At 43.9% G+C, this 24,339-nt stretch overlaps 1 protein-coding gene across 11 annotated transcripts; it reads left to right on the top strand.

The window, feature by feature from the left end:
* Window positions 1–62: 62 nt before the first annotated feature.
* LOC110530665 (dynein, cytoplasmic 1, intermediate chain 2a) lies at window positions 63–24,077 on the top strand. 11 transcript variants are annotated; one of them, XM_036986308.1, is made up of 18 exons: window positions 6,448–6,695; window positions 6,989–7,133; window positions 15,128–15,248; window positions 15,444–15,573; window positions 15,912–16,041; window positions 17,738–17,800; window positions 19,566–19,690; window positions 19,796–19,888; window positions 19,956–20,118; window positions 20,522–20,621; window positions 21,038–21,163; window positions 21,435–21,581; window positions 21,829–21,942; window positions 22,035–22,168; window positions 22,830–22,974; window positions 23,050–23,190; window positions 23,418–23,543; window positions 23,631–24,077. In XM_036986308.1, exons 3-18 carry the CDS (start codon window positions 15,129–15,131, stop codon window positions 23,742–23,744), a joined length of 1,971 nt encoding a protein of 656 aa, XP_036842203.1. In that variant the 5' UTR covers window positions 6,448–6,695; window positions 6,989–7,133; window position 15,128; the 3' UTR covers window positions 23,745–24,077. The 11 variants fall into 11 exon arrangements, with proteins under 11 accessions (XP_036842205.1, XP_036842203.1, XP_036842202.1 ...); XM_036986310.1 differs by lacking the exons at window positions 6,448–6,695; window positions 6,989–7,133 and adding an exon at window positions 63–153; XM_036986307.1 differs by lacking the exon at window positions 6,989–7,133 and having other exon boundaries at window positions 6,450–6,695.
* The last annotated feature ends 262 nt before the right edge of the window (window positions 24,078–24,339 follow it).

The following is a 24,339-nucleotide window of genomic DNA, read 5'->3' as shown; positions in this document are numbered from 1 at the left end:
ATCAATTTACAGATCAGCTACCAGAAATGTACCACCCAAAAAATGCATGGCTCGAAAATATCTACTAAGCCTATATCTATGATTGGCGCGCACCTCGCTCGTGCTGTGGATGAGATGATGCGAAAACAATGAAGCGACACCCCAAAAATGGCCGTAAGTCACACAAGTTCATTTCTCCTCGCACGAACAAAATATTGAATGAAATGGTAGAGGAACAATTACATGACTACAATTTATTTTCTTTATACTTTTATTCGTATAAATATATGAATGCCTTTAGTACACATCCATTGAAAAACGGCTTCTGACTACAGGCATTTTCAGATGTCAGGATTTGTTTCCGAAGGCTGTTCACTTGGTGTGTGTGTGGGCTGTGTGCATGGTTGAATTCCACTACACACTGGCAAGTTGAAAACATGAGTATTGTTGTATTGGCCCATATTAAAAATGAATCTTATAAAAAAAGAAGTGAACATGCTTGATGAAGGAGGACAATGTTATGATCTACAGATGGAGAAAATGCTTTGTTCCAAATCTGGTGCAATGCATCAGCCAGCTAGGTCTATATGTTATGTTGTTGTGGTGAAGCTTTTGTGACGTCACTGTGGAATTCACACACACACACACACACTCACACCTTTATTTGGATGTGTTTGTGTTGGTCATTGGGTGACTTAACTCTTTACACCCAAATGGAGCCGACCAGGCGAAGGCAGGTTAATGGCAGACTGAACAACGTTGATGTGTGTATTTTCTATCATTTCTGATATTCAGAGCTCATCTGTAAAAGAGAACTTGGTCTCAGTATGACTCCCTGATAAAATAAATGTTAAATAACATAACAACAGACTCACTGTGGGTTCCACTGACGAGCTCTCTCGGTAACAGATAAGTCTATATGATTCTGACAGCACAAAGTTATCATAGAGAATGGTTAAGATGATCATCACACACGTACTCACTATTGTGTATTTATTATTACTTATCTATTATTTCTCTTTCTCTCTACATTGTTGGGAAGGGCCCGTAAGCATTTCACTGTTAGTCTATACCTGTTGTTTTCCAAGCATGTGACAAATAAAATGTGATTTGTTTTGACTCTTGCACCTACAGTAGGTCTGGGGGTAGAGGATAAGCATGATATTATTTACAATCACTACACTCACTGTTTTATGCCAATGAATACATTACATCAGCAGGCTTGAATGAAACAATGTGTGGATATTTCATATTTAATATTTTCTCTGAACGGGAGCTTGTTTGTTGGAAGGTTTGATATATTTGATGGAGAGTCTGTGTGTGTTCCAAGTAAGTTGCATCAGGAAATATGTTGTATTTGGTTGAGAAAGCGAGTGAGGTACACATATACACACACACACACCCGATATGCACCTGCTCGTGATAAAAATCAGGTTATGTCATGAGATGAGTTTCCATGGTAACAGTAACAGAGTGATAGCCTTTTACAGGCATTGTCACAGAGTGATAGCCCTTTACAGGCATTGTCACAGAGTGATAGCCCTTTACAGCCATTGTCACAGAATGATAGCCCTTTACAGGCATTGTCACAGAGTGATAGCCCTTTACAGCCATTATTACAGAGTGATAGCCCTTTACAGGTATTGTTACAGAGCGACATACATTTACAGGCAGTATTACAGAGTGATAGTCCTTTACAGGCAGTATTACAGAGTGATAACACTTTACAGGCAGTATTACAGATTGATAGCCCTTTACAGGCATTATTACCGAGCAATATACCTTTACAGGCATTATTACAGAGTGAAATAGCATTACAGGCATTGTTACAGAGCGATATACCTTTACAGGTATTGTTGCAGAGCGATATACCTTTACAGGCAGTATTACAGAGTGATAACCCTTTACAGGCATTATTACAGAGCGATATACCTTTACAGGCATTATTACAGAGTGATAGCCCTTTACAGGTGTTGTTACAGAGCGATATACCTTTACAGGTATTATTACAGAGTGATAACCCTTTACAGGTATTATTACAGAGTGATAACCCTTTACAGGCATTATTACAGAGTCATAGCCCTTTACAGGCATTATTACAGAGTGATACCCCTTTACAGGCATTATTACAGAGTGATAGCCCTTTACAGGCATTATTACAGAGTGATAGCCCTTTACAGGTATTATTACAGAGTGATAACCCTTTACAGATATTATTACAGAGTGATAACCCTTTACAGGCATTATTACAGTGATAGCCCTTTACAGGCATTATTACAGTGATAGCCCTTTACAGGCATTATTACAGAGTGATAACCCTTTACAGGCATTATTACAGAGTGATAGCCCTTTACAGATATTATTACAGTGATAGCCCTTTACAGGCATTATTACAGTGATAGCCCTTTACAGGCATTATTACAGTGATAGCCCTTTACAGGCATTATTACAGAGTGATAACCCTTTACAGATATTATTACAGAGTGATAACCCTTTACAGGTATTATTACAGAGTGATAACCCTTTACAGATATTATTACAGAGTGATAACCCTTTACAGGCATTATTACAGTGATAGCCCTTTACAGGCATTATTACAGAGTGATAACCCTTTACAGGCATTGTTATAGAGGAAGAGGACTATTTAATACGTATAATAGAGTGAACAAAAACACACACAATCCTATTCTCTTCCCATCCACACAAAAATAGCCCAAAATAAAATTACAGTTCATGTTGTGTAAACAGGATTATAAACTGGGTGGTTCAAGCCCTGAATACTGATTGGCTAACAGCAGTGATATACAACTCACTGCCTTCCTGAAGACAAACAATGTATACGAAATGCTTCAGTCTGGTTTTAGACCCCATCATAGCACTGAGACGGCACTTGTGAAGGTGGTAAATTACATTTTAATGGCATCGGACCGAGGCTCTGCATCTGTCCTCGTGCTCCTAGACCTTAGTGCTGCTTTTGATACCATCGATCACCACATTCTTTTGGAGAGATTGGAAACCCAAATTGGTCTACACGGACAAGTTCTGGCCTGGTTTAGATCTTATCTGTCGGAAAGATATCAGTTTGTCTCTGTGAATGGTTTGTCCTCTGACAAATCAACTGTAAATTTCGGTGTTCCTCAAGGTTCCGTTTTAGGATTACTATTGTTTTCACTATATATTTTACCTCTTGGGGATGTTATTCGAAAACATAATGTTAACTTTCACTGCTATGCGGATGACACACAGCTGTACATTTCAATGAAACATGGTGAAGCCCCAAAATTGCCCTTGCTAGAAGCATGTGTTTCAGACATAAGGAAGTGGATGGCTGCAAACTTTCTACTTTTAAACTCGGACAAAACAGAGATGCTTGTTCTAGGTCCCAAGAAACAAAGAGATCTTCTGTTGAATCTGACAATTAATCTTAATGGTTGTACAGTCGTCTCAAATAAAACTGTGAAGGACCTCGGCGTTACTCTGGACCCCGATCTCTCTTTTGAAGAACATATCAAGACCATTTCAAGGACAGCTTTTTTCCATCTACGTAACATTGCAAAAATCAGAAACTTTCTGTCCAAAAATGATGCAGAAAAATTAATCCATGCTTTTGTCACTTCTAGGTTAGACTACTGCAATGCTCTACTTTCCAGCTACCCGGATAAAGCACTAAATAAACTTCAGTTAGTGCTAAATACGGCTGCTAGAATCCTGACTAGAACCAAAAAATTTGATCATATTACTCCAGTGCTAGCCTCCCTACACTGGCTTCCTGTCAAAGCAAGGGCTGATTTCAAGGTTTTACTGCTAACCTACAAAGCATTACATGGGCTTGCTCCTACCTATCTCTCTGATTTGGTCCTGCCGTACATACCTACACGTACGCTACGGTCACAAGAGGCAGGCCTCCTAATTGTCCCTAGAATTTCTAAGCAAACAGCTGGAGGCAGGGCTTTCTCCTATAGAGCTCAATTTTTATGGAACGGTCTGCCTACCCATGTCAGAGACGCAAACTCGGTCTCAACCTTTAAGTCTCTACTGAAGACTCATCTCTTCAGTGGGTCATATGATTGAGTGTAGTCTGGCCCAGGAGTGGGAGAGTGAACGGAAAGGCTCTGGAGCAACGAACCGCCCTTGCTGTCTCTGCCTGGCCGGTTCCCCTCTTTCCACTGGGATTCTCTGCCTGGCCGGTTCCCCTCTTTCCACTGGGATTCTCTGCCTCTAACCCTATTACAGGGGCTGGCTTACTGGGGCTCTCTCATGCCGTCCCTGGAGGGGGTGCGTCACCTGAGTGGGTTGATCCACTGATGTGGTCATCCTGTCTGGGTTGGCGCCCCCCCCATGCCCCAGGACTACCTGACATGATGACTCCTTGCTGTCCCCAGTCCACCTGGCCGTGCTGCTGCTCCAGTTTAAACTGTTCTGCCTTATTATTATTCGACCATGCTGGTCATTTATGAACATTTGAACATCTTGGCCATGTTCTGTTATAATCTCCACCCAGCACAGCCAGAAGAGGACTGGCCATCCCACATATGCTCTCTCTAATTCTCTCTTTCTTTCTCTCTCTCGGAGGACCTGAGCCCTAGGACCATGCCCCAGGAATACCTGATATGACGACTCCTTGCTGTCCCCAGTCCACCTGACTGTGCTGCTGCTCCAGTTTCAACTGTTCTGCCTTATTATTATTCGACCATGCTGGTCATTTATGAACATTTGAACATCTTGGCCATGTTCTGTTATAATCTCCACCCGGCACAGCCAGAAGAGGACTGGCCACCCCACATAGCCTGGTTCCTCTCTAGGTTTCTTCCTAGGTTTTGGCCTTTCTAGGGAGTTTTTAATAGCCACCGTGCTTCTACACCTGCATTGCTTGCTGTTTGGGGTTTTAGGCTGGGTTTCTGTACAGCACTTTGAGATATCAGCTGATGTACGAAGGGCTATATAAATACATTTGATTTGATTTGATTTGATATATCAGACCGTATACCACGGGTTTGACGAAACATTTATTTTTACTATTCTAATTAGGTTGGCAACCAGTTTATAATAGCAATAACTCACCTCAAGGGTTTGTGGTTTATGGCCAATATACCACAGCTAAGGGCTGTTCTTGTGCATGACGCAATGCAGATTGCCTGGATACAGCCCTTAGCCGTGGTATATTGACAATAGACCACAAACCCCAGAGGTGACTTATTACATTTGACGTATTACATTTATTTTTACTCTTCTAATTAGGTTGGTAACCAGTTTATAATAGCAATAAATCACCTCAAGGCTTTGTGGTATATGGCCAATATACCACGGCTAAGGGCTGTTCTTGTGCATGACGCAATGCAGATTGCCTGGATACAGCCCTTAGCCGTGGTATATTGACAATAGACCACAAACCCCAGAGGTGACTTATTACATTTGACTTATTACATTTGTTTTGAGTCTTCTAATTGCGTTGGTAACCAGTTTATAATAGCAATAAGTCACCTCGGGGGTTTGTGCCAAAGCAGCAGCTACTATTCCTGGGGTCCGAACGCAATAAGGCACTTACATCACACATGAAACAAAAGATAAAACAGTACATCATATAACATTATTACACCATTACATATCTACAGGCACCCCTCGTTGCATCGTGCTTTAGAATAGCCCATAGACGGGGTATATTGGCCATATACCACATCCCCTCAGGCCTTATTGCTTAAATAACCCATTCCCTATAGAAATTGAGTTAATTAATGGAGAGAGAGGGGGAGAGAGAGAATAAACTACTGCATACTGCCATGTAATGAGAGCCAGAGCATTCCAAGTGCATCAAATGTCTGCCAGTCTATAAGAAAGGCAGAGAGGGAAAGGTGGCAGCCATTTTGAAAAGCAGTTGCAATAAGCCAGTGGATAAGGAACGTGCGGTCATCAGTATCTGGCCATGCTCAAGAGGAAGATCAAAGTACAATGCTTTCAAACCAACATAATTTAAACCATTAACTTTTACCCCAACCCATGACCCTTAACTTGCTCAATAGTTCTGTTGATATAATAGTTTATCCTTTTTAGTAGATATACAAAGCAATAAACTGACCACAGTTGAAGGTCTTATGCGAATCCACTAATCTCTTATTTCATATAGCTATTAATCATGTGTTATGGACACAGGTTTACAAACTTAAAGACATGTTACATCAGAAAGGGGACATAATGACCCCAAAGTACAGATGCCTGAAACCTGATCTACCTTGAAATATCATGTCTAGCCCAGACTTTAATGTTGATGAGAGCTTTACAAGGGTTTACAAGGGATGACTCTCTAGCCTAACTCCTTGATGAGTGCAAGAGATTGAGCCAGGGTCAAGCTGATATCTTTGAATGAACCATTGGCGCCATCTAGCGCCAAATGCTCGCAAGGACTTGAAGGAACACGATTCAAATGCACGTTAACAATTTTGTCCTTCCTCAGGGCCCATCCATGTAGAAAAATATGTCTGGAAATTGCTCGTATTCACAGACCTAGGATCAGAGTATCCACCCCGAATTCCAACCTTAACCAGGAGGGAATAAACACTCAACTGACCTTAGATCAGCGTCTGGGGGAAATGATTCCTTTCTCGGTATGACATCATCCACTCATTGTTTGTGGAGCTGTCAGTTCCATCACCGACCTAGTACTGTAACGTTAACTGCTGGAGCGCCATACAAATTGGATTTAATTTAAAGCATTATATCAAGTAAGTGCAAATATACTAGCTACTTTCGTGTTTTAGTATTTTAAAACCGTGATACGTGATTTGATCATGTCCGAGTCGGTCACCGTGTAACAGGATGGTTAAATTAGCTAATTTAGCTGTCACTGTCAGGCTTATCGCCGGCTAGCTAGCTAACGCCCTTGCCTTGCAAGAATGGCTAGGAGATTATTGTCAAAAGTAAATGTACATGTGGATAATCAGATTACCATTGTACAATTAAGCGAGTTTAAATGAAGGGTTGCGGCTTTCTCTTCAGTCAATGTGTGCTCCGTTAGCTGGCTAGGTTGGCATCGAGCACATACTCTAAAAAGAAGATGGAGCAGGACACCGATGACGTTGACTCCCGGGACACCGATGACGTTGACTGCCAACACATGACGTTGACTCCCGGGACACCGATGACGTTGACTGCCAATACAGGTGATGTTGACTGTTGGCCAGCGGGCCAGCAGCTACTGCTCCATCGCAGAATCAGATGAAACTGGGATGTGGCCAATCAGCCATGTCCTACTCAACCCGTTTGACCTTTCCAATCAACCATATAATTAATTTGGTATTAATAACAAGCTTTTTTTGTTAATGTTGTAATCTCATGATTGTATCTACGTCATGAATCAACGACAAGAAATAGGCCTACATTTTCTATCTCATCTGCCCATTATAAGATCTGACCAGAATTCGTTTTGATCAAAATATAATAACACAGACCTTGATCATGACTCAGTTCCATTACATTACATGTAAGACATTGGACGAAGGTGTCTTCTGTACGGGGGAGTTTTGTTAAAATCCCTGACACTCGGTCTAAATAGGCCCAAACTGAGATTTGGTTAATTTACCAATCTATAGATTGTTAGATGACATGGCTAATTCAGTGACTCTCAGTGACTGACATATCAAAAGAAAAATTGCTGATATGCAACCAAATTTCAAATGGCACCTGGTGTATTCTACTGTTGTAACTCTCAACAGTAAATTGAGACCCTGAGTACCTACATTAAAATATAAAACAGTTAGGGTTGGTGTCCCCCTAGCAGCCTGAGGCCCTAAAACGTGATACAAATGTTGCAGTTATAAAGCAAGTTTTCTGCAATTCTACACATTTTGCCATATGGCCGAAATAACATTTCTAACACATTTCATGCAGCTCTACTTATTTTGCCATAGGGCAGAGAATTTCCCCCTTGTTTTACAACTAATTTCCTGCAATTCTATCCATTTTGCCATGACTTATGCCATGTTAATGATATCTGAGTGAGAGTGACTAACAAAATCAATGAGGGCCCCCTCGGCACGTGCCCTGCGTGACCAGTCGGCATTCGGCCATGATAACTACAAGTTTAGATAGCTGGCTAGACTAATTTACCAATCTATAAATTGTTAGCTGACCTGGCTAATTGAGTGACTGTCAGATCATCAAGGACAACAACCACCTGAGCCACTGCCTGTTCACCCCGCTATCATCCAGAAGGCGAGGTCAGTACAGGTGCATCAAAGCTGGGACAGAGAGACTGAAAAACAGCTTCTATCTCAAGGCCATCAGACTGTTAAACAACCACCACTAACATTGAGTGGCTGCTGCCAACATACTGACTAATCTCCAGCCACTTTAATAATGGAAATTGATGTATTAAATGTATCACCAGCCACTTTAAACAATGACACTTCATATAATGTTTACATACCCTACATTACTCATCTCATATGTATATGCTGTCCTCTATACCATCTACTGTATCTTGCCTATGCCGTTCGGCCATCGCTCATTCATATATTTTTATGTACACATTCTTATTAATTCCTTTACACTTGTGTGTATAAGGTAGTTGTTATGAAATTGTTAGATTACTTGTTAGATATTACTGCATGTTCGGAACTAACAGCGCAAGCATTTCGCTACAGTCACATTAACATCTGCTAACCATGTGTATGTGACCAATAACATTTGATTTGATTTGATTTAACTGACATAACAAGAGAAAAATTGCTGATGCACAATCACATTTTGAACTTGCACCGTGTGTATTATACTATTTTACTCTCAACAGTAAGTTGAGACCCGACTGAGTACCTACATTTAAAAAAGAATAAAACAGTTTGGTTAGCAGCCTGAGGCCCTAGGCCAGTGTTTCTCAACTCCATTCCTCCAGTACCCACAACAGTACATATTTTAGTTGTAACCCTGGACAAACACACCTGATTCAACTCATTGAGGGCTTGATGATTAGCTGACAAGTTGAATCAGGTGTGTTTGTCAACTAAAATGTGTACTGTTGGTGGTACTGGAGGACTAGAGTTGGGAAATACTGCCCTAAGCGACCACTTATGTCTCTTATGCCTGGAGCCGGCCATGGGTCTGAACATTAACAGGCATAGCTATGCATCACTAGCGGTACGGTTTTGGAAGCATAAGGACCTTATCTTTCATATCACTGAGAAATAATAATACCTTTTTTACAAAAAGGTTAAATTGACACACACCTTGATAGAGTTATGCTTAGTGTTCGTTCCCACACAGCCATATCTCCATGTGACAGAGCTTGTTGTTTACGGAAAACAGACAAAAGACAAGAGGTGACCATATGTGCACATTAGCTATCTTTCTGCGAACATCTGTGTGTAAACATAACTCGGGAAGTGTAGCGGAAGTCTATTTTTGTCGGATCGAGGCACCCATACCTGTATAGATCTGTAACTGCTACAGTAAGGTTCATACCTGCATGGATCTGTAACTGCTACAGTAAGGTTCATAGCTTTGTTGATCTGTAACTGCTACAGTAAGGCACCATAGCTGTATTGATCTGTAACTGCTACAGTAAGGTTCATACCTGTATGGATCTGTAACTGCTACAGTAAGGTTCATACCTGAATGGATCTGTAACTGCTACAGTAAGGTTCATACCTGTATGGATCTGTAACTGCTACAGTAAGGTTCATACCTGTATGGATCTGTAACTGCTACAGTAAGGTTCATAGCTGTATTGATCTGTAACTGCTACAGTAAGGTTCATACCTGTATGGATCTGTAACTGCTACAGTAAGGTTCATACCTGTATGGATCTGTAACTGCTACAGTAAGGTTCATAGCTTTGTTGATCTGTAACTGCTACAGTAAGGCACCATAGCTGTATTGATCTGTAACTGCTACAGTAAGGTTCATACCTGTATGGATCTGTAACTGCTACAGTAAGGTTCATAGCTGTATGGATCTGTAACTGCTACAGTAAGGTTCATACCTGTATGGATCTGTAACTGCTACAGTAAGGTTCATACCTGCATGGATCTGTAACTGCTACAGTAAGGTTCATACCTGTATGGATCTGTAACTGCTACAGTAAGGTTCATACCTGCATGAATCTGTAACTGCTACAGTAAGGTTCATACCTGTATGGATCTGTAACTGCTACAGTAAGGTTCATACCTGTATGGATCTGTAACTGCTACAGTAAGGTTCATACCTGTATGGATCTGTAACTGCTACAGTAAGACACCATAGCTGTATGGATCTGTAACTGCTACAGTAAGGTTCATAGCTGCATGGATCTGTAACTGCTACAGTAAGGTTCATACCTGTATGGATCTGTAACTGCTACAGTAAGGCACCATAGCTGTATGGATCTGTAACTGCTACAGTAAGACACCATAGCTGTATGGATCTGTAACTGCTACAGTAAGGTTCATACCTGTATGGATCTGTAACTGCTACAGTAAGGTTCATACCTGTATGGATCTGTAACTGCTACAGTAAGGTTCATACCTGTATGGATCTGTAACTGCTACAGTAAGGTTCATAGCTGTATGGATCTGTAACTGCTACAGTAAGGTTCATACCTGTATTGATCTGTAACTGCTACAGTAAGGTTCATACCTGTATTGATCTGTAACTGCTACAGTAAGGTTCATAGCTTTGTTGATCTGTAACTGCTACAGTAAGGTTCATACCTGTATGGATCTGTAACTGCTACAGTAAGGTTCATACCTGTATGGATCTGTAACTGCTACAGTAAGGCACCATAGCTGTATGGATCTGTAACTGCTACAGTAAGGTTCATACCTGTATGGATCTGTAACTGCTACAGTAAGACACCATAGCTGTATGGATCTGTAACTGCTACAGTAAGGTTCATACCTGTATGGATCTGTAACTGCTACAGTAAGACACCATAGCTGTATGGATCTGTAACTGCTACAGTAAGGTTCATAGCTGTATGGATCTGTAACTGCTACAGTAAGGTTCATAGCTGTATGGATCTGTAACTGCTACAGTAAGGTTCATAGCTGTATGGATCTGTAACTGCTACAGTAAGTTTCATACCTGTATTGATCTGTAACTGCTACAGTAAGACATCATAGCTGTATGGATCTGTAACTGCTACAATAAGGCACCATACAGTAAGGTTCATACCTATATGGATCTGTAACTGCTGCAGTAAGACCCCATGGCTGTGTGGATCTGTAACTGCTACAGTAAGACACCATAGCTGTATGGATCTGTAACTGCTACAATAAGGCACCATAGCTGTATGGATCTATAACTGCTACAGTAAGACCCCATGGCTGTGTGGATCTGTAACTGCTACAGTAAGACACCATAGATGTATGGATATGTAACTGCTACAATAAGGCACCATACAGTAAGGCACCATAGCTGTATAAATCTGTAACTGCTACAGTAAGGCACCATACAGTAAGGCACCATAGCTGTATGGATCTGTAACTGCTACAGTAAGACCCCATGGCTGTGTGGATCTGTAACTTCTACAATAAGGCACCATACAGTAAGGCACCATAGCTGTATAGATCTTTAACTGCTCAGTAAGGCACCATAGCTGTATAGATCTGTAACTGCTACAGTAAGGCACCATAGCTGTATAGATCTGTAACTGCTACAGTAAGGCACCATAGCTGTATGGATCTGTAACTGCTACAATAAGGCACCATAGCTGTATAGATCTGTAACTGCTACAATAAGGCACCATAGCTGTATGGATCTGTAACTGCTACAGTAAGGCACCATAGCTGTATGGATCTGTAACTGCTACAATAAGGCACCATAGCTGTATAGATCTGTAACTGCTACAGTAAGGCACCATAGCTGTATAGATCTGTAACTGCTACAGTAAGGCACCATAGCTGTATAGATCTGTAACTGCTACAGTAAGGCACCATAGCTGTATAGATCTGTAACTGCTACAGTAAGGCACCATACAGTAATGCACCATAGCTGTATGGATCTGTAACTTCTACAGTAAGGCACCATAGCTGTATGGATCTGTAACTTCTACAGTAAGGCACCATACAGTAAGGCACCATAGCTGTATAGATCTGTAACTGCTACAGTAAGACACCATAGCTGTATGGATCTGTAACTGCTACAGTAAGGTTCATACCTGTATGGATCTGTAACTGCTACAGTAAGGTTCATAGCTGTATGGATCTGTAACTGCTACAGTAAGGTTCATAGCTGTATGGATCTGTAACTGCTACAGTAAGTTTCATACCTGTATTGATCTGTAACTGCTACAGTAAGACATCATAGCTGTATGGATCTGTAACTGCTACAATAAGGCACCATACAGTAAGGTTCATACCTGTATGGATCTGTAACTGCTGCAGTAAGACCCCATGGCTGTGTGGATCTGTAACTGCTACAGTAAGACACCATAGCTGTATGGATCTGTAACTGCTACAATAAGGCACCATAGCTGTATGGATCTATAACTGCTACAGTAAGACCCCATGGCTGTGTGGATCTGTAACTGCTACAGTAAGACACCATAGCTGTATGGATATGTAACTGCTACAATAAGGCACCATACAGTAAGGCACCATAGCTGTATAAATCTGTAACTGCTACAGTAAGGCACCATACAGTAAGGCACCATAGCTGTATGGATCTGTAACTGCTACAGTAAGACCCCATGGCTGTGTGGATCTGTAACTTCTACAATAAGGCACCATACAGTAAGGCACCATAGCTGTATAGATCTTTAACTGCTCAGTAAGGCACCATAGCTGTATAGATCTGTAACTGCTACAGTAAGGCACCATAGCTGTATAGATCTGTAACTGCTACAGTATTGCACCATAGCTGTATGGATCTGTAACTGCTACAATAAGGCACCATAGCTGTATAGATCTGTAACTGCTACAATAAGGCACCATAGCTGTATGGATCTGTAACTGCTACAGTAAGGCACCATAGCTGTATGGATCTGTAACTGCTACAATAAGGCACCATAGCTGTATAGATCTGTAACTGCTACAGTAAGGCACCATAGCTGTATAGATCTGTAACTGCTACAGTAAGGCACCATAGCTGTATGGATCTGTAACTGCTACAATAAGGCACCATAGCTGTATAGATCTGTAACTGCTACAGTAAGGCACCATAGCTGTATGGATCTGTAACTGCTACAGTAAGGCACCATAGCTGTATGGATCTGTAACTGCTACAATAAGGCACCATAGCTGTATAGATCTGTAACTGCTACAGTAAGGCACCATAGCTGTATGGATCTGTAACTGCTACAATAAGGCACCATAGCTGTATAGATCTGTAACTGCTACAGTAAGGCACCATAGCTGTATAGATCTGTAACTGCTACAGTAAGGCACCATACAGTAATGCACCATAGCTGTATGGATCTGTAACTTCTACAGTAAGGCACCATAGCTGTATGGATCTGTAACTTCTACAGTAAGGCACCATACAGTAAGGCACCATAGCTGTATAGATCTGTAACTGCTACAGTAAGGCACCATAGCTGTATGGATATGTAACTGCTACAATAAGGCACCATAGCTGTATAGATCTGTAACTGCTACAGTAAGGCACCATAGCTGTATGGATCTGTAACTGCTACAATAAGGCACCATAGCTGTATAGATCTGTAACTGCTACAATAAGGCACCATAGCTGTATGGATCTGTAACTGCTACAGTAAGGCACCATAGCTGTATGGATCTGTAACTGCTACAATAAGGTACCATAGCTGTATAGATCTGTAACTGCTACAGTAAGGCACCATAGCTGTATAGATCTGTAACTGCTACAGTAAGGCACCATAGCTGTATGGATCTGTAACTGCTACAATAAGGCACCATAGCTGTATAGATCTGTAACTGCTACAGTAAGGCACCATAGCTGTATGGATCTGTAACTGCTACAGTAAGGCACCATAGCTGTATGGATCTGTAACTGCTACAATAAGGCACCATAGCTGTATAGATCTGTAACTGCTACAGTAAGGCACCATAGCTGTATGGATCTGTAACTGCTACAATAAGGCACCATAGCTGTATAGATCTGTAACTGCTACAGTAAGGCACCATAGCTGTATAGATCTGTAACTGCTACAGTAAGGCACCATACAGTAATGCACCATAGCTGTATGGATCTGTAACTTCTACAGTAAGGCACCATAGCTGTATGGATCTGTAACTTCTACAGTAAGGCACCATACTGTAAGGCACCATAGCTGTATAGATCTGTAACTGCTACAGTAAGGCACCATAGCTGTATGGATATGTAACTGCTACAATAAGGCACCATAGCTGTATAGATCTGTAACTGCTACAGTAAGGCACCATAGCTGTATGGATCTGTAACTTCTACAGTAAGGCACCATATCTGTATGGATCTGTAACTTCTACAGTAAGGCACCATAGCTGTATGGATCTGTAACTGCTACAGTAAGGCACCATAGCTGTATGGATCTGTAACTGCTACAGTAAGGCACCATAGCTGTATGGATCTGTAACTTCTACAGTAAGGCACCATAGCTGTATGGATCTGTAACTGCTACAGTAAGGCACCATAGCTGTATGGATCTGTAACTGCTACAGTAAGGCACCATAGCTGTATGGATCTGTAACTGCTACAGTAAGGCACCATAGCTGTATGGATCTGTAACTGCTACAGTAAGGCACCATAGCTGTATGGATCTGTAACTGCTACAGTAAGGCACCATAGCTGTATGGATCTGTAACTGCTACAGGAAGTCTACCTGTTTCATTTTAATGATTCTTTCCCGCTGAAAGATAAAGGCCCTATGTTTCGAAAGCCGCATCGCAGGTGATGGTTATTCAAGTTTCTAAACATGAATACACAGCTTCGGTGTTGTAGTTCACAGGAGGCAGTCATGGGCGAAGCTAATGGCTGAGAACTGAAGGGAGAAGGCAGAATGCCGCCTAATAACAACCCAGCTTAACGTAGGCATAGCATAGATACTGTCACTACTTTGTTTCTTACATTACATTTCACAGATAAAGGACACATTGTCATGAATAGTTGTCCCTTTGTGTTCACATGGTTCCAGTGTGACACCCCGAGCGCACGCACGCATGCACACACACGCACACATCTCCAAACTCATATTGACTTGTTCTCTCTCTCTCCCCCTCTCTTATAGCATGGCAGATAAACAGGATAAGAGTGAGCTGAAGGCAGAGCTGGAGAGGAAGAAACAACGCCTGGCCCAAATCAGAGAGGAAAAGAAGAGAAAGGAGGAGGAGAAGAACAAGAAGAAGGATGTGAGTAGAGAGAATAGAAGAATGATGTAGAACCTGCTGACTGCTGGCTTGATGCAGAGGAGTGGGGGCTATCAGTATATGATTATTATGTTATAGCCAACATGCAGTATTTATTATATTACTGTCTCCCTGTCCCTGCCATTCAACAAATCCCCTCACGGTACCTCGCCCCCCTTCCTCCCTCCCCCCCTGTAGGGGTCTGACTCTAAGCGGGGAGGGGAGGGGGGTGCAGCTGGGGCACCAGACTCGTCTGACCTGGAGAAGAAGAGGAGAGAGGCTGAAGCTCTACTGCAGAGCATGGGGATCGCCCCTGATATAACCAATGGTAAGGAGACACACACACACACACACACACACACACACACAGTTTGTCCTGTCTTGGTTTTGTTGAATTGTTAAAGAATTCTTCACATCTTTTCTGTTGTTTTCTCTTCTGGTTTTGATTAAACCTTTCAGCATGAAGCCTCAGCATGTCACTTACACCTACTTTTCTCTCTCTTCTCCTTTTATTTCTTTTCCTTTTTTGTATCTTCCCCCTTTTTTATTTTATGACTAACCAACTGATCACTCACTCACTCACTCACTCACTCACTCACTCACTCACTCACTCACTCACTCACTCACTCACTCACCCACTCACCCACTCACTCACTCACTCAACAGCCCAGCCTCTGAGAGTAATAACAGAGGATACGTGTTTGTTTCACTATCTAGTCCCCGCCCCTATGTCTCCCTCAGCCAAATCAATGTGCAGCGAGACAGGAAGCCAGGACTCTGGAGATGGAAACTCTAGGTATGTGTGTCTATGTGATTAACTACACTGAACAAAAATATAAACACAACATGTAAAGTGTTGGTCCCATGTTTCATGAGCTGAGATCCGAGATATTTTCCATCAGCACAAAAAAGCTTATTTCTCTCAAATGTTGTGCAAAAATGTGTTTACATCCCTGTTAGTGAGCATTTCTCATTTGCCAAGATAATCCATCCACTTGACAGGTGCGGGATATCAAGAAGATGATTAAACAACATGATCATTACACAGGTGCACCTTGTGCTGGGGGGCAATAAAAGGCCACTCAAAAATGTGCAGTTTTGTCACACAACACATGCAGTTGGCATGTTGATGGCAAGAATGTCCACCAGAGCTGTCGCTAGATAATTTAATGTTAATTTCTCTACCATAAGCTGCCTCCATAGTCGTTTTTTTTAGAATTTAGAATTTGGCATCCAACCGGCCTTACAACCGCAGACCACGTGTAACCACGCCAGCCCAGGACCTCCACATGGGCTGGCGTGGACCTCCACTGGCTTCTTTACAGCCCAGGACCTCCACTGGCTTCTTCACAGCCCAGGACCTCCACTGACTTCTTCACAGCCCAGGACCTCCACTGGCTTCTTCACAGCCCAGGACCACCACTGGCTTCTTCACAGCCCAGGACCTCCACTGGCTTCTTCACAGCCCAGGACCACCACTGGCTTCTTCACAGCCCAGGACCTCCACTGGCTTCTTCACAGCCCAGAACCACCACTGGCTTCTTCACAGCCCAGGACCTCCACTGACTTCTTCACAGCCCAGGACCTCCACTGGATTCTTCACAGCCCAGGACCACCACTGGCTTCTTCACAGCCCAGGACCTCCACTGGCTTCTTCACAGCCCAGGACCTCCACTGGCTTCTTCACAGCCCAGGACCACCACTTGCTTCTTCACCTGCGGGATCGTCTGAGACCAGCCACCCAGACAGCTGATGAAACTGTGGGTTTGCACAACCAAATAATTTCTGCACAAACTGTCAGAAACCTCAGGGACGCGTGCTCGTCATTCTCACCAGGGTCTTGACCTGACTGCAGTTCGGCGTCGTCACTCACTTCAGTGGGCAAATGCTCACCTTCGATGGCCACCGGCACAATGAAAAAGTGTGCTCTCCACAAATAAATCCTGGATTCAACTGTGCCGGGCAGATGGCAGAAAGCGTGTATGGCTTCGTGTGGGCAAGCGTAATGCTGCTGTAAACATTGTGAATGAGATGTGTCGCGCTGCATGAGGCAAATGTTGGTCACCAGATACTGACTGGTTTTCTGATCCACACCCCTACTTTTTTTAGGTATCTGTGACCAACAGATGCATATCTGGATTCCCAGTCATGTGAAATCCATAGATTAGGGCCTAATTAATTAATTTCTTTCATTTGACTGATTTCCTTATATGAACTGTAACTCAGTAAAATCTTTGAAATTGTTGCATGTTGCGTTTATATTTTAGTTCAGTGTATTTCCTGGCTCAGTATTTATTAACAACAGGTTTGTAAATTCTGACTTGTCTGCTTTCTCTCTTTCACTTCCCACTCCTCTCTCACTCCCTGTTTTCTCTCTCGCCATCTCTCTCTCCGCTCCCTCTCCTTCTCTGTCTACTTCTCTCTCATCTAACTTTTCTCTCCTGCTCTCCCCCTCTCTGCTTCTCCCCGGTGGTGCGTTGTGGCTGTATCAGGACGTTACACTGGGATCCTGACCCCTCTACTCTACAGCTGCACTCTGACTCCGACCTACTGGGGTACTGCTCCTCTCTCTCTTACTATCTACGACATATTCCCTACTTGGCTGGGGTACTGCTCCTCTCTCTCTTACTATCTAAGACATATTCCCTACTTGGCTGGGGTACTGCTCCTCTCTCTCTTACTATCTAAGACATATTCCCTACTTGGCTGGGGTACTGCTCCTCTCTCTCTTACTATCTAAGACATATTCCCTACTTGGCTGGGGTACTGCTCCTCTCTCTCTTACTATCTAAGACATATTCCCTACTTGGCTGGGGTACTGCTCCTCTCTCTCTTACTATCTAAGACATATTCCCTACTTGGCTGGGGTACTGCTCCTCTCTCTCTTACTATCTAAGACATATTCCCTACTTGGCTGGGGTACTGCTCCTCTCTCTCTTACTATCTAAGACATATTCCCTACTTGGCTGGGGTACTGCTCCTCTCTCTCTTACTATCTAAGACATATTCCCTACTTGGCTGGGGTACTGCTCCTCTCTCTCTCTTACTATCTAAGACATATTCCCTACTTGGCTGGGGTACTGCTCCTCTCTCTCTTACTATCTAAGACATATTCCCTACTTGGCTGGGGTACTGCTCCTCTCTCTCTTACTATCTAAGACATATTCCCTACTTGGCTGGGGTACTGCTCCTCTCTCTCTTACTATCTAAGACATATTCCCTACTTGGCTGGGGTACTGCTCCTCTCTCTCTTACTATCTAAGACATATTCCCTACTTGGCTGGGGTACTGCTCCTCTCTCTCTCTCTCTTACTATCTAAGACATATTCCCTACTTGGCTGGGGTACTGCTCCTCTCTCTCTCTCTTACTATCTAAGACATATTCCCTACTTGGCTGGGGTACTGCTCCTCTCTCTCTCTCTTACTATCTAAGACATATTCCCTACTTGGCTGGGGTACTGCTCCTCTCTCTCTCTCTTACTATCTAAGACATATTCCCTACTTGGCTGGGGTACTGCTCCTCTCTCTCTCTCTTACTATCTAAGACATATTCCCTACTTGGCTGGGGTACTGCTCCTCTCTCTCTTACTATCTAAGACATATTCCCTACTTGGCTGGGGTACTGCTCCTCTCTCTCTCTTACTATCTAAGACATATTCCCTACTTGGCTGGGGTACTGCTCCTCTCTCTCTCTTACTATCTAAGACATATTCCCTACTTGGCTGGGGTACTGCTCCTCTCTCTCTTACTATCTAAGACATATTCCCTACTTGGCTGGGGTACTGCTCCTCTCTCTCTTACTATCTAAGACATATTCCCTACTTGGCTGGGGTACTGCTCCTCTCTCTTACTAAGACATATTCCCTACTTGGCTGGGGTACTGCTCCTCTCTCTCTTACTATCTAAGACATATTCCCTACTTGGCTGGGGTACTGCTCCTCTCTCTCTCTCTTACTATCTAAGACATATTCCCTACTTGGCTGGGGTACTGCTCCTCTCTCTCTCTCTTACTATCTAAGACATATTCCCTACTTGGCTGGGGTACTGCTCCTCTCTCTCTCTCTTACTATCTAAGACATATTCCCTACTTGGCTGGGGTACTGCTCCTCTCTTCTTCGGCCTGGTCTTTCCTTGGTGGACATGTTTGCATCATGCACATTGCTGTCTGCTAGCGCATGTAGAGTGTTTGTCTTTCTGATGGTGTATTTGGATGTGGAAGAGTCTCCGACCTTGTGTGTACGTGCATGAGAGAGTCTGTATAATCTTGTGGCTGTGTTTTTAGGTTTGTATGTGTCTCCCTGACTATGTATGTGTCTCCAGGCGTAGTTTGAGGCTTGGCATGGCAAAGGTGACCCAGGTGGATTTCCCACCCAAACAGTCTGTGTCCTACTCCAAGGAGACACAGACCCCCACCTGTACACAAACACACACACAGGCCAAACCAGGTAGTCCTTGTGTTTTATGTGTTACCAGCAATTTACAGACTTTTAAAAGTATGTTGTGTTGTTGTGAGCATGATATTGAACCTGTGTGTGTGGGGGTGTTTGTAGCGGAGGAGGAAGAGGAGGAGGAGATGGCTGAGCCCAAGCCAGCAGAGGAGTCCAAGGAGGAGAAAGCTGATCAGGAGGAGAAGCAGGAAGAAGGTGAGACTGACTTTAACCTGGCTAGCCCTGCCTACACCACAGCTGATATTCGTGTGTGTGTTTGTAGTCACTCCCAAAGATCTGACTGAAGAGGAGAAGATGCAGCTTCTCCACTCGGAGGAATTCATGGCGTTCTTCGATCGAGGGAGCAGGATTGTGGAGCGGGCTCTGTCTGAACGAGTAGACGTCTGCTTTGACTACAGCGGCCGAGACCTGGAAGACAAGGAGGGGTGAGACACCCCAAACTGTCAAATAATTATTATTCTTATTAGTCACACACACACTTCCCAGCTGGTATAAAAGGTGCAGCTAAATGCTTGTGTGCTAGCTCCCTCAACATTTTAGTACAATAATCAATATCAATAATAACAACAAACACCTCCTCTCTCCCTAACGGCCTCTCTCTCCCCTGTCCCACTCTCCTCTCCCCCTTCTCTTCTCTCTCCCCTCCTCTCTCCTTCCCCTCCTCTCTCCTTCCCCTCTCCCCCTCCTCTTCTCTCTCCCATCCTGCTCCTCTCTACCCCCTCCTCCTCTCTCTCCCCTCCTCTCTCCTTCCCCTCTCCCCCTCCTCTTCTCTCTCCCATCCTGCTCCTCTCTAACCCCTCCTCTCTCCTTCTCGTTCTTCTTTTCCAGTGAGATGCAGGCGGGGGCTAAGATGTCTCTGAACAGGGCGTTCTCTGACGAACGTTGGTCCAAGAACAGGGTGGTCACCTGTCTGGACTGGTCTCCTCAGGTAAGACAGTGTGTAATGATTGTAAATATACACTGAGTGTACAAAACCTGTTCTTTCCATGAAATAGACTGAATGAAAAGGGTATGTAGTAGGTGCCAGGTTCACCGGTTTGAGTGTGTCTGGAACTGCAACGCTGCTGGGTTTTTCGTGCTCAACAGTTTCCTGTGTATCAAGAATGGTTCACCACCCAAAAGACATCCAGACAACTTGAAACAACTGTGGGAAGCATTGGAGTCAACATGGGTCAGCATCCCTGTGGAACACTTTTGACACCTTGTAGAGTCCATTCCCCAACGAATTGAGGCTGTTATGAGGGCAAAAGGAAGGTGTTCCTAATGTTTTTTACACTCAGTGTATATACTATATGGAACTGTCGGATTCATATTAATCTCGTGTTCGACTCCTGTTTGATTCAGTACCCTGAGCTGCTGGTGGCTTCCTACAACAACAACGAGGAGGCTCCTCATGAGCCTGACGGAGTGGCTTTGGTCTGGAACATGAAGTTCAAGAAGACAACACCTGAATACACCTTCCACTGCCAGGTACACAAACGCATGAACGCGCATACACACACACCAGGGGAGGCTGCTGATGGGAAGACGGCTCATAATAATGTCTGGAACGGAGTGAATGGAATGGTATCAAACACCTGGAAACCTTGTGTCTGATGTATTGTTGGAATGATATCAAACACCTGGAAACCTTGTGTCTGATGTATTTGATACCATTCCACAAACCCGTCCTCCCCAATGAAGGTGCCACCACACACACGCACTGCCCTGCGAAAATCCTTTTCTTCTGCCTGTCCTCCAGTCTGCAGTGATGTCAGCAGCGTTCGCCAGGTTCCATCCTAACCTGGTCGTGGGTGGGACTTACTCAGGCCAGATCGTCCTATGGGACAACAGGAGCAACAAGAGAACACCTGTACAGAGAACTCCTCTTTCTGCATCTGCTCACACGGTAACATACGCAGAGTGCTCAATAGCTTTCAAATTGTGAAGTTATTTACATTATATTAGCTTACAAGCTACTGTTAGCTACTGACATTTGTCATACGCTCTTAACAGAAGCCTCTAGAGTTAAGTGCCTTGCTCAAGGCTCAGGTATTCAAACCATCAACCTTCCAGTTACTCGCCAAACGCTCTTAACCACTAGGCTACCTGCCGCCCATAGAGACTGAACTGTGTCTGTGTCCTGTGATGTTCAGCACCCAGTGTACTGTGTGAACGTGGTGGGGACTCAGAATGCTCACAACCTCATCAGCATCTCGACTGATGGAAAGATGTGCTCCTGGAGCCTGGACATGCTGTCTCAACCACAGGTACGACTGCAGCGTGTGTGTGTGTGAGTTCTAGGACATCGCAGAGCTAGTGTTTTGTCAGTCTTAATGCTGTGTGTGTGTGTGCGTTCCAGGACAGTCTGGAGCTGGTGTTTAAGCAGTCTAAGGCAGTAGCAGTGACCTCCATGGCTTTTCCGCTGGGTGATGTGAACAACTTTGTGGTCGGGAGTGAAGATGGATCAGTCTACACTGCCTGCCGCCACGGGAGGTACGTGAGTGTGTGTGTGTGATTCGGGAGGTACGTGAGTGTGTGTGTGTGATTCGGGAGGTGAGTGTGTGTGTGTGAGATTCGGGAGGTACGTGAGTGTGTGTGTGATTTGGTAGGTACGTGAATGTGTGTGTGGTTCGGGAGGTATGTGAGTGTGTGTGTGTAATTCGGGAGGTGAGTGTGTGTGTGTGTGAGATTCGGGAGGTACGTGAGTGTGTGTGTGTGATTCGGGAGGTACGTGAGTGTGTGTGATTCGGGAGGTACGTGAGTGTGTGTGTGTGTGTGATTCGGGAGGTACGTGAGTGTGTGTGTGATTCGGGAGGTGAGTGTGTGTGTGATTTGTTAGGTACGTGAGTGTGTGTGTGATTTGTTAGGTATGTGAGTGTGTGTGTGATTCGGGAGGTACGTGAGTGTGTGTGATTCGGGAGGTACGTGAGTGTGTGTGTGATTCGGGAGGTACGTGAGTGTGTGTGTGATTCGGGAGGTACGTGAGTGTGTGTGTGTGTGTGTGTGAGATTCGGGAGGTACGTGAGTGTGTGTGTGTGAGATTCTAGAGGTACGCAAGTGTGTGTGTGTGATTCGGGAGGTACGTGAGTGTGTGTGTGATTTTATTTGACGATGTGGAGTAACGTTTGCTTTGTGCACATGGTCTGTGTTACAGTAAAGCAGGTATCAGTGATGTATTTGAGGGACATCATGGTCCGGTCACTGGGTTGAGCTGTCACAGTGCTGGGGGTCCTGTGGATTTCTCCCATCTGTTCATCTCTGCCTCCTTCGACTGGACCGTCAAGCTGTGGACCACCAAGGTAACGCACACACACACACACACAGAAACATCAACCCCACCTCATTCTCTAACAGTACCCTCTCTCTCTCTGTAGAGTACCCGTCCTCTGTATTCATTTGAGGACAGCTGTGACTATGTGTATGATGTCATGTGGTCTCCCACACACCCCGCCCTCTTCGCCTGTGTAGACGGATCAGGACGCCTGGACCTGTGGAACCTCAACAACGACACAGAGGTACACACACCAGAGGAGGCTGGTGGGAGGAGCTATATGACGGGCTCACTGTAATGGAACGGTATTAAACATATGGAAACCTCATCTGACTCCGTTCCAAAATTTCCATTCCAGACATTACAATGAGCCCATCCTCCTATAGCTCCTCCCCCACACACATTCATACAAATGGTACAAACAACAGACATGCAATGAACAATTCAACATAAACACTGTGTGTGTCCTAGGTGCCCAGTGCAAGTGTGTGTGTGAATGGGTCTCCTGCTCTGAACCGTGTGCGGTGGGCTCACTCAGGGAGAGAGATCGCTACAGGAGACTCAGACGGACAGGTGCTGGTGTATGACGTAGGGGAGGTGAGAGACCCATTCATTCATCTAGTAAAACCCTTATATTGCTGCACTGAAATAAATCACCTGTCATACCTGTGTGTGTTTCCACAGCAAATCTGTGTGCCCAAGGCAGATGAATGGACCCGTTTGGTACACACGCTGGTGGAGATCAACGAGAACCGTGATGAAGGAGAGGAGCTGGCCGCGCAGCGCCTAGTCGCCTGATCACCATGGGAACCACTCCCCTCCTGCACTTGCTTCCAAATCCTCCCTCCAGTTGGAACAGGAGTGATGTTTATCCTCTCAGGTTCTAGAACATTTGCGTGTTCTGTCCACAGCTCTTCCCTAAATATGCAAAACTTTCTACCTTTTTACTACTTTGCAGCTCTTGTGTGTATTCCCTAAAGGCTGACCATGTGGGTTTAATGGTGAAGACAAAGAAATAGGATGACCCATTCCAACCTTTATAGACTAGGGCAGCAATGTCCTTAGATTTTATTTATCCATGCTCTTATTTATCATATGCGGTTGCACATATTTTAAACATTAAACATTACATATTTAAACGTGTCTGCGGATAGCTTTACTAGTAAATCCCTTAACATTAGCACTACACCTAAGCTCATACCACTACAAGACAAAGTGCTTTTTAAACTTTACTTGCCTTGACTGAATATGTTAGTGGTTTTTGAATAAACCAAAGTTAATGACTTTCTCAATTTAAAAATGTACTGTACCCGTAGGTCTCTTAAAAGAAACCCAGTGTCTCTCTCTCCTTCCTGAAAGGATGTTAATGAAGTATTTCCTCATATGAAGAGCC

The sequence above is a fragment of the Oncorhynchus mykiss genome, chromosome 8, assembly GCF_013265735.2.
Source record: "Oncorhynchus mykiss isolate Arlee chromosome 8, USDA_OmykA_1.1, whole genome shotgun sequence".
NCBI lineage: Eukaryota > Metazoa > Chordata > Actinopteri > Salmoniformes > Salmonidae > Oncorhynchus > Oncorhynchus mykiss.
This window is presented reverse-complemented; position numbering and strand designations above follow the sequence as displayed.